The sequence below is a fragment of the Propithecus coquereli genome, unplaced genomic scaffold (genome assembly GCF_000956105.1).
Source record: "Propithecus coquereli isolate 6110/MARCELLA unplaced genomic scaffold, Pcoq_1.0 Scaffold540, whole genome shotgun sequence".
NCBI classification, from domain to species: Eukaryota; Metazoa; Chordata; class Mammalia; order Primates; family Indriidae; genus Propithecus; species Propithecus coquereli.
This window is the reverse complement of record NW_012151286.1, coordinates 575637-585708: the sequence shown is the minus strand read 5'-3', so window position 1 is coordinate 585708 and position 10072 is coordinate 575637. Positions and strand designations below refer to the sequence as shown.

At 39.9% G+C, this 10072-nt stretch overlaps 1 protein-coding gene across 1 annotated transcript in view; it reads right to left on the bottom strand.

The window, feature by feature from the left end:
* Nucleotides 1-2472: 2472 nt before the first annotated feature.
* Nucleotides 2473-10072, bottom strand: part of OGFOD1 (2-oxoglutarate and iron-dependent oxygenase domain containing 1) — a 21712-nt gene continuing 14112 nt past the window's right edge. The window contains exons 6-13 of the mRNA XM_012657438.1: nucleotides 9693-9784; nucleotides 9359-9487; nucleotides 8955-9068; nucleotides 7497-7576; nucleotides 6918-7219; nucleotides 3938-4060; nucleotides 3335-3393; nucleotides 2473-2858 (exon numbers count right to left, since the gene is read on the bottom strand). Of these exons, the coding sequence (XP_012512892.1) occupies nucleotides 2697-2858; nucleotides 3335-3393; nucleotides 3938-4060; nucleotides 6918-7219; nucleotides 7497-7576; nucleotides 8955-9068; nucleotides 9359-9487; nucleotides 9693-9784 (1061 nt within the window). The 3' untranslated portion in view covers nucleotides 2473-2696. The remainder of the gene's footprint in view (nucleotides 2859-3334; nucleotides 3394-3937; nucleotides 4061-6917; nucleotides 7220-7496; nucleotides 7577-8954; nucleotides 9069-9358; nucleotides 9488-9692; nucleotides 9785-10072) is intronic.

The window sequence follows — 10072 nt, the reverse complement described above, 5'->3', positions numbered from 1 at the left end:
CACTCACTGTTCTTGGGTCTTCCTGGGGTTATGCCACTGACAGGCTGTTAACTATAATCTCACCCCTTCTTCCCCCACTCATGAAAACACATCAGAGAGCACGTGAGTGAAAGTGGTATTATAGAGATGACCTTCTGTCTGCTGGAACTTAGAAAAGGCAAGTTTTGAAATTAACCATTAGTGACAAAGTTTATTTGCAGTCCCAGTTGGGTGTCACTACACTGTGGTTAAAAAATTGTGGTCTCGGCCGGGCGTGGTGGCTCACGCCTGTAATCCTAGCACTCTGGGAGGCTGAGGCGGGTGGATCACTCAAGGTCAGGAGTTCGAGACTAGCCTGAGCAAGAGCGAGACCCCGTCTCTACTAAAAATAGAAAGAAATTATCTGGACAGCTAAAAATATATAGAAAAAATTAGCCGGGCATGGTGGCGCATGCCTGTAGTCCCAGCTACTCGGGAGGCTGAGGCAGGAGGATCGCTTGAGCCCAGGAGTTTGAGGTTGCTGTGAGCTAGGCTGACGCCACGGCACTCACTCTAGCCAGGGCAACAGAGTGAGACTCTGTCTCAAAAAAAAAAAAAAAAAAAATTGTGGTCTCCAAAATGGCATGCATGTAAAATCGTTCATTACCACGTGGGTGTGGCAAGACAGTATTAGAACTAGTTATTTCTTTTTACCTCATCATTTAAAATTTAGTGTTTGTTTTATAACAAGTATTATTTTAGAGCTAACATTACTACATGCGTAAAATTTATAAATATCCATATAAAGGGCATACATGCTAAAAATTTTTTTACTGATTGGGGTGTATAATCAAAAAATTTTGGAACCTAAAAAAGTGAAACTCATTCTCATTTAAATGCAAACTTCATAGAAGAATTAGTACTCAAAATTTTAGGAGATGAGAGTGGTTTAGAAGTTTAAAGGCCCAGTGTTTTTTTTTTTCTATTAATTAGTAAAACCCACACTAAAAGCTACTACAAAAGCTAGAAATAAAGGTATAAAAGAGAAAGGAAACAGGGAGACAGTATTGGGATGGAATGAGAACATCTTTCATCCACCCATGCACACCCACACACACAGGTAGTTATAACTCTCTGCAACAGTTCAGGAAAAAAAAAAATGTAACAAAATGGACAGCTTCTTGGCATTTTGATTGGCTTTTAGCATTTGGTCTCTTTAAAGAAAGGCAATTAGTTTTATAGTTCTGCAGTCTCCAACCCCCAGGGCTGTGTCTTGTTGGTAACCCTGCCGCACAGCAGGAGGTGAGCCTGTGCTGGGCGGTGGGCTGGGTGAGGGAGGGAAGCTTCAGCTGTATTTACAGCCACTCCCCACCATTCGCATCACCACGTAAGCTCCGCCTCCTGTCAGATCAGTGGCAGCATCAGATTCTCATAGGAGCTCGAACCCTCCTATAAACTGTGCATAGGAGGGATCTAGGTTGCGCACTCCTTATGGGATCTAATGCCTGATGATCTGAGATGGAGCTGAGGCGGTGATGCTAGTGCTGGGGAGCGGCTGCAAATACAGATTATCCTTAGCAGAGAAGTTTGACTGCACAATAAATGTGATGTGTTTGAATCATCCCCAAACCATCCCTCTGCCCCCCGTCCGTGGAAAAATTGTCTTCCATGAAACCGGTCCCTGGTGCCAAAATGGTTGGGGACCACTGCTGTAGTTGACCCTACAGTATTTAGGAACATGAAAGCCACATGTGAAACTAGAATCATTTAATTATTCACAGCCACAGCTCCAGGATGGAAAGGCAGTGGGTACCTGGAAACGACTGCACATGGCAATAAGTGGCTTATCTTCTTTATTAACCAGAAGTTTCTTGGGGCCATGTGGTTTGTGGTTTTAGGCTAGATTTTTTCCAAGGGAACAGATACTATACATCATCTAAGTCTACACTGTCCCGTGAGAATCACAGTGGAACAAAGCCACAGGCAGTGGGAAGAAGCATAATGACTTTGTGTCACAACCCTAAGGTACAGCATGAACAGGATGTAAGGTTCTGTAATTTTCTAAACCAGAATGATTGGGAAGAACAAAATCTGCAATCATTTATGAGTTAGAAAAAAATCACTGGGAACATGGATGAAGCTTGAAGACCTTATGCTCAGTGAAATAAGCCATTCACTAAAGGAGAAATACTGTATGATTCCACTTACATGAGGAACACGAGTAGTTAGTAGAGACACAGTAGAATGGTTATTGCTAGGGGCAGGGGAGAGTGGGGAGATACTGTTTAATGGGTACAGAGTTTCAGTTTGGGAAGGTGGAAAAGTTCTAGAGATGATTGTGGTGATGGGTACACAATAATATGAAATGTACTTAATGCCACTGAACTGTATATTTAAAGATAGTTAAGCTGGTAAATTTTATGTTATAAATATTTTACCACAATAAAAGAAATAAAAACAAATCATTGAGATTAAAAAAAAATCACTGAAGAAACTGATATGGAAAAAGAACTCAATGTTAAAAAAAACTTTTTTTTTTTAATCAAGAAATAAGTACATAGCTCCAAGCTCAAGGTCTAGATGGAAGACTAATCACTGAGTCCTATTAAAGGGCAACGAGCTTTAAGAACACTGTCAGGCGAGCGACCACGTAGCTCTGCTTCACTCCATGCCTGGCTGTTCCAGATCTCCCAGTACTGATGAAGCATCGTGTTGTCGTTTAGCTTTGCCCAGTCCTGTCATTCATAATAGACGAATGAAAAGTCCCAGAAACCTGTTCTGTTTGGGAAGGTTTTCTTTTGTTCTAGGCTTCGGTGGTTAATATGCTTGACGAATTTCAGAGTCTCTGTATCTCTGTAGACCAATGCCAAAGAATTGTTTTCTGGATTCACTGTTAGCAGCTGAAATAGACAAATACAATGACATCAGAACACAGAGCTTATTCTCAACTCTTTAAGGATTCACCATTGAATGGTTTTCATATCAAGTACCTAAACTGGGGATAGGAGGTCCTCTGAAAGATCCTTTACTAGGGGAAGAGCTTTATTCTGGCTGTTAAGACATATTCCAACAAGCCCTATTCCGGCACATAGCCAGAAAGGTTTCACCTGTTGCAATCATTTCTCACTAAAAGATTTGTGGGAATGCACCACATGGCTCTTCTTTGGAATTTCTCAGGAGGGTAGAATAAATGCTTAGTGATTACCATTTAGCATCTTTATTGCTTGCTATTTTCGGATAGAAATTAGAACCACTGCTAGGTAGATCAACATGGATATATCAGCTAAAGACACTGGCAGAATGTCAAAAATTTGGTCTCTGAATGAAAGCTTTCTCACAAACCAAAAAGGATAGTTTGCTGTCAGAAGCAACTTACCTCTTCATCTTCACCTTTAGCAATGTAGGAAGTAAAGCCACCATACTCTGGCTCCCAGCCTTAGAAGGGGAAAACAAACAGGCATCGAGAAAGCTCTGTCACTGCATCATCTTAAATCGCTGATCCCATGCTGCCTGACAGGAAGGGATCTGGGAGTTCAGTAGTAACCAACTCTACGACTGCTGAGCTTGAATTTATCATCTAGCTTATCAAGGATTCCCTCTCCCCTAAATGCCTAATTTCCTGAGACAGCTGAACAGGCTCATTTCAATGAACTCTGAATAAGAAAATTAAGAGAATTAAACGCTAAATTATACTGAGAAAGGCAATTATTAATACATAAAAGCTGCAGACCTGGCGGGATACTTGGGGGAAAATTATGGCATGGTCTATCTCCCTATTCCCTAGCCCAGGTAGAAACCCTACTTTGAACTGGAAGACTGAAATTCATGACCCCCAAGATCCCTTCCAACTTTAAGATCCTATAATCTGAGATTCTGGCCAAGGCAGATTACTTCTGAATTGGTGCAGTTGGAGAGCGTCACTGGGGAGAGACTGCCCTTCCTATGGGAACAATTCACTGCTTTCCTTCCTCCCTCTTACCTTCACAGCCACAGTAGAGAATTAAGTCCAGGGCAAATTCAGTCTTGCTGTTGTCATGGATTAAAGTGTAGTGACCAGTCTTCCAATGCCTCAGTTCTCCTTGGCATGTGGGAACACTTACTTCTAAGAAAAAAACAACAGAAGAAGGACCAGAAAATTTAAAAAATAACTTTGATACAACTGGTAGATTGCAAGGGAATGATAATTAGGAAGGACACAGCAATAAGGGGAAATCATTCCCATAAACCTTCAGCTGACCTTCTGTTCCACCAATCCAGCCTTATAAATGATTGTCAGAAATTACCAGGTCTGACCATTTGGGGGTAAAAAAGTTGAATTTCAGTTTATCTCAGATGGAATAGATTTAGTTGCAAAATATAAAAAATAAAACATCAATATTACTTTATCTAATCTTGGGGTAGAGAAGATATTTCTCAGCTTATCACCATGAAAAGCAGAAAGCATGAAAGGCAAAGAAAGATCTGATTACTAAAATATTCTATAAAATTTAAAACATGCTGAAAGAAATTAAAAAGCCAACTATTACAACCTGTAGAACAGGGGGTTAATAGTGCTATATATAACATTTTTTTATAATTGGTAAGAAAATGACAAAAAGTGTAAAGGAAAAATACATTGAGGCCATGACAGGCAATTTATGAAAAAAAAATCAATAGGGAAAAATGTACAACCATGTTCCGTTAATCAACCAAAGGCAAATGCCATGTTTACCTATAGTATAAGCAAAGTTGGAATATAAACATGATTATCAGTTTGCTAGGAAGAAGGAAAACATCATGTACAATGCTGGTGGGAGATTGACAGGTTTTTGGGAGAGCAATTTGGCAATTGCCTTAAAATTTTGAGCAGTCTTTGATGTATCACCTGTGTTTCTAAGACGCCATTCTGAAGAAATAATGGATGCACCCCCATTTATTATGATGGTGAAGAACTGGGAAAAAATCTAAACGTTCAACACAGGACTGGTGAAGGTCATTTGATGCAATAGCTTGCAGGCATTAAAAATTACACTTTGAACAGTAGTTTTCAAAACTTCTGGCTGTGGAATACATTCTGGAAATAAAAGATTCTAGAAATGGAATGATGGAAAGCAGATATTTGTAAAACTGCTTTGGTTGGGGGAGGCAAGGGTTTCCTAACTGAGGGAGATGTGCAGACCTATTATATTGCTATACAGGATGTAGAATGATGAGAAAGGTTTATGAAATAGAAGTCTGTGAAATATTAAGTGGGAAAAAAACATTACAGAACAATATATACGATGTCATCCCATTAAAAAATAGATGTGTATATATACACACCCCTGCATAAGTGTGTACGTGTATATGCCTACATAGCAAAAAAGACTGGAAGGATATATTTTAAATGTTAATATGGCCACCTGTTGATGATTATTATTTTCCTTTCACTTACCTGTTTTCTAAACATTCTGAAATTCAAAGTTATTTTTATGTTATTTTTTAAAAAAAACCTTAAAATTACCAGGTCTATAATGGTTCTGGTTATCTCACTAGATGTGCCCTACTTATGCCAACATTTAACACTGCTATATGCCCAGCAACTTTATAGCTTTTATTAATAACAATTTTAAAAAAAGCTTTATAGCTCTTCTTTAAGATGGTAAACTTTGTAAATAGTAATTTTCTCATTCATTTTTGTATTCCCCACTGTTTTGGCCCAGGACTTTGTATACAGCAGATGCTCAATAATAGAATACAGCATCTTTGGTTGCCCATATAGATTTTCTCCCAAGTTGCAGGTTCCCATGAAAAGAAACAGAAGTGGACAAATTTTGTTACAAAGCTCTAGAGACTCCATGGATCCTCACCTGGGCTCCTTTTAGGGTCTAGGCATAGATGCCAGTATCAATTATCAAGGAAAACCAATCTTTCAAAGAAAGGCTATGCTGTGTATAGAATAGCACAGAAAAAGCCACCTGGGTCTGGTTTTTCTAAATATTTGTGGTGACCAAAGTGACTGGCTAGTCAGTGTTGGGAGGCCACAGAATGAGTTACGTTGCTTCCAGCTAGCATCTCACACCGCTGATTTTGTTACCACAGGTATTCACCCCCTATCTTGGCTGTCCTAACTGCACAGGGCCCTTCTCAAGAAAGTAGAGTGGAAGGGGAGGGGGTGGTAAAACTGAGGAGAGGAACCAGGGAACAGATTTTCCAATCTGACTTAGTAAGCGCTGAGACATCTAAGCTGAATTTGTAGTTACTCAGTTAATGGTGCCAAAATTTTCACAGGAGTATTAACTCTTACATTTCTTATATTTTTCTTTTCCACCTTGTTTGTAGACAATAAACTTCTTCTAATAATTTCCTTCTACTTATTTGTCCAAATTCAAGCAAGTTTTCTGAGGCTATTATTGGTCCTTAGCAGAAATAAGCTGGCTAACCTTCCTCTCCTTTATGTTCTTGTGTTTTAGAGTAATTTTAGGCCAGTTATTTTTCTCTCCGCCACTTGTACTATTCTTAGCCTAATAAGATGTACTAGCTGTTCTTCCTACTAGAATGCTCTTCCCACAGATCCTTCTTATCATTCAGAACTGAGCTTAAATGGCAGCACCTTGGAGAGGCTTTTCTAGATCACCCTAAGAAGCCACTCAGTCATCCTTATCACATAACCCTATTACCGTGTTCTGCATAGCACTTATCATTATTTGATGTTTTCAGCGATAAGGGGCATGACTGCTGCATGCCTCTGACCAGGGACAGAGGCATGCGGCAATCCTCAGGCAGAGGTATGTAAAGGGGTGGCTGTGTATGTACACATTTAATCTGTCTTCTACTAGAATGTAAGCTCCCAGAGATCAGAGACCTTATCTGTTTTGTTCTCTAGCTCCTAAAATAGGGCTTGGGGCATAGTAGATGCTCAAGAAATATTTGTTGCATGAATAAATGACTGAATGATGAATGTTAATGGTAAATAAGGACAAATCCTAACAACAGCTTACCTTTCTTTGTTTCGTTTTCCTCTGGCTCCGGGCCTGTGTGTTGGCTGCTGCTGCTGACGGCTGCCTGATTATTCTCTGGCTCGGAGGAGCCATGGCTAGTCCCTTCTTCAGTGCTAGCAGCAGCAGAGGCTGCTGCTTCCTCTTTTTTGTCATCAGTCTCATCTTCTTCTGAAGGGGCCAAGAAGTGAAGCTTCAGGCCTGTGAAGTTGGAGAGCAGCAAGAACAGTGCCTCAGAGCGAAATAACTCCATGCAGTCCTTCAGTATATCGGGAAGCTTACTCTCCTCAGCTTTCTCATAAAACCTGAAAAACAGCATTGTCAGCTGTTCATTGAGGCCACCGATGTAATTACTCATGGAATAAAAGTGGATCGTTAGCTTTGTACCTCTCTTCCTCAATCTTGGTATAGCTTACTAAAGCCTAAGTGATTACAATAGTGAGATTTTGTTAGGGCCTCTACTGGATGTCCCTGGGAACAAACCATCATTAGGGCAAATGTTCTGTTATTGGAGGAGAGCGCTGCAGAGAAAGAGGTGGGTGCTGAACGCAGAGGCAAATAATCACAGATGGTGGGTTCTACCTTTTGTTAGGGGGACCTCGGCTGCTCCATTCCACATCTCCCTTCTCCAAGGCCTCACAGACCTTTGCAAATTTCTCAGGCTGGAAAATGAGCAAATAAAAAAGAAGTCAGCAAATCTCGCTGTGACCCCACACTGGTTTGGCAGGTACAGCAGCTCTGTAGAACATCAATCTGGCTGATCCCTAAAGCTCCAGCTGACTCTCACTCCTTTCACACAATATCCCCTAGTCCTGCTGTGGTGAAGCAGGGCAAAGACCGCATAGATCGTCTGCTTGCTTAAGCTAAGAGCCCCGAGTGCCATTTTGGACCATTCTCTTATGTAGCTGTAGATCTTACATTAAATTGCTAAACCTCCCAAATTCTAGCATTTATTAAAATAAGGATCATTAACACAGACTTTTTAACTTATGAGATGTTGTGAGGAAAAAATTAAATTGCATTACAGTCAAAGTCATTACAATGAAAACCTCTGTATAACAACTCCGATTCTCTAGGCCCCAGCTTGTTCCCTTATTTAATAAGCATTCTAAATTCCAAGTTAGGTACAATATAAGAAGCTGTTTAATCTATTAAAATATTATCCATAAGAGGCTTTACATTTATTTGTTTAATGCAGTTTCCCAGGCAGTCCGTTAAATATTTGAAAAGGGGAAGGATTCCGCAGCATAGTTTAAGTATGCTCAATTAATAGGGTTAAATAAATTTACTATAACACTTCTCAAAATCTTAATATGCTAATGTCAGCAATAAGATTCTGAGAGAGACAGAGACAGCATGTAGTATCTCTCAACCTTTTTTCATGGAGGAACAGCTTTTGGGACTATGATTCCATGGGACCCACGGTCAACTATGAAACACCGTATGAGCCTAAGTTATCTCATTTGGCCCTCACAGCCACTCTGCAGCAAAGGCAAGGCAGGTATTATCCCAGCATGACTGCTGATGAAATAAATACTCAGAGTGAGTCTGTGGTTTGTTCAGGTTATTAAAACCACACAGCATGACATGAATATAGGTCTTCTGATTTCTGACCTCCTTCCACTATAAACAAGGTGACTCATCCTTGTCAAACATTAATAGATATTGATCCATTAGTAATCTGTCTATTATTAAAAGTAATAATAAGCACCATATCAATAAGACTAGAAAGGTAACTATACATAACTCCTCTGGAAGCTTCTTTGTGTGTGTGTGTGTGTGTGTGTGTGTGTGCGCGTGTGTGTTTACCATTAAGACTACAGAACTGGGAAATACCCAAGGGACTCTTAATCCACAAAGCAAACAACTGATACCAATGTGAGCTATCATCATCTTTTCTATATTTTATTTGAAGAAGGGAATGACATGAACATTCTAATCAGGAACAAAACAAAAACACCCCAGTGATGGCTAGTCATCCATTCAGGAAGCAAAATTGCATGCCACACAAGATATACAGAACAGGATATGCTAGCCTACCTTAAGAAACTCCTTCAGGAGAATTTCAGAACTTTCTTCAAACTCTTCTTGAATTTGAACTTGGTAATCCATGTCCAGATAAGTGGGGTTGATCCAATCATATAAAATTTCATGCTTACAAAGAACCAGCAGACGCAAAAGTTAGTAATTCCTATTGGTTTTGTTTTTACATCATTTCACACTAGTAAAACACATGCAAATCCTCACTTTATAAGCTTTTCCTATTAAACATAGAGTTTAATAGGAAAATTTTGCCTGAGAAAGACACTATCAAAAGTGTAAGAAAAGTAGAAGGGGCAAGCTCAAAGTCTAGTTTCGTTATCAGGGAACAGTTAATTTTAAAATCAGAAAAACAAATGATATGCTATAGCTCCTAAGATAAGGATACCAGCAATTATCCTTACATCTTGTGGGATGTGAGGGCTCCGAGGTATGACGGGTTCAAGGTAGTTGGGAGGCCTGGTCAGTGAAGGACCATGAAACCAGCCGCTTATAGACAAACGTGACTGTTCTTCAGAGAGGACTTCAGACACCTGAAAAGATGAGTCCAGCAACACATCAACACAAAGAATAAGGAGGGACATTACCAGCCAATGCATATTAATTTCAGAGTCCTCTATGCTAAATGTACAAACAATCTCATCAGATAATGAGTCTAACAGGAAGCTGTCGTGTTTAGATAATGGGTGACTAAAAAGCACAATCCTTAGTACTCTATTTGCAGCTTACAATCTTTACCTGGTGAAAGGACACTGGAGACACTTCAAAGAAAACCAGTTTGTTCCACGAAGGGGTAAGAGACTTGACAATCTGCTTCGGCTGAAAGTGTTCTGCACCAGGAGAGAACACATCCATGAATGTGGCTCATTATCATTAACCAATTCCAGGCTGCCTCATTTCACTCTTGACAATTCCCAAATTTCTGAGAGTATCTAGATGTACCCTCCAGATCCTGAAATACCACGCCCTTCCATCTGTCTCACTCATACTTGATTGTTTGACTAGATGGCATCTGTTCTTGCTACACTATCCATCTATTATTGAGGAGGGCTGGAATAAGTTCTGAAAGTTTCCTGGAGTCAACCATTCAAAAAAACCTTGACTTTTTGTCAAATGGA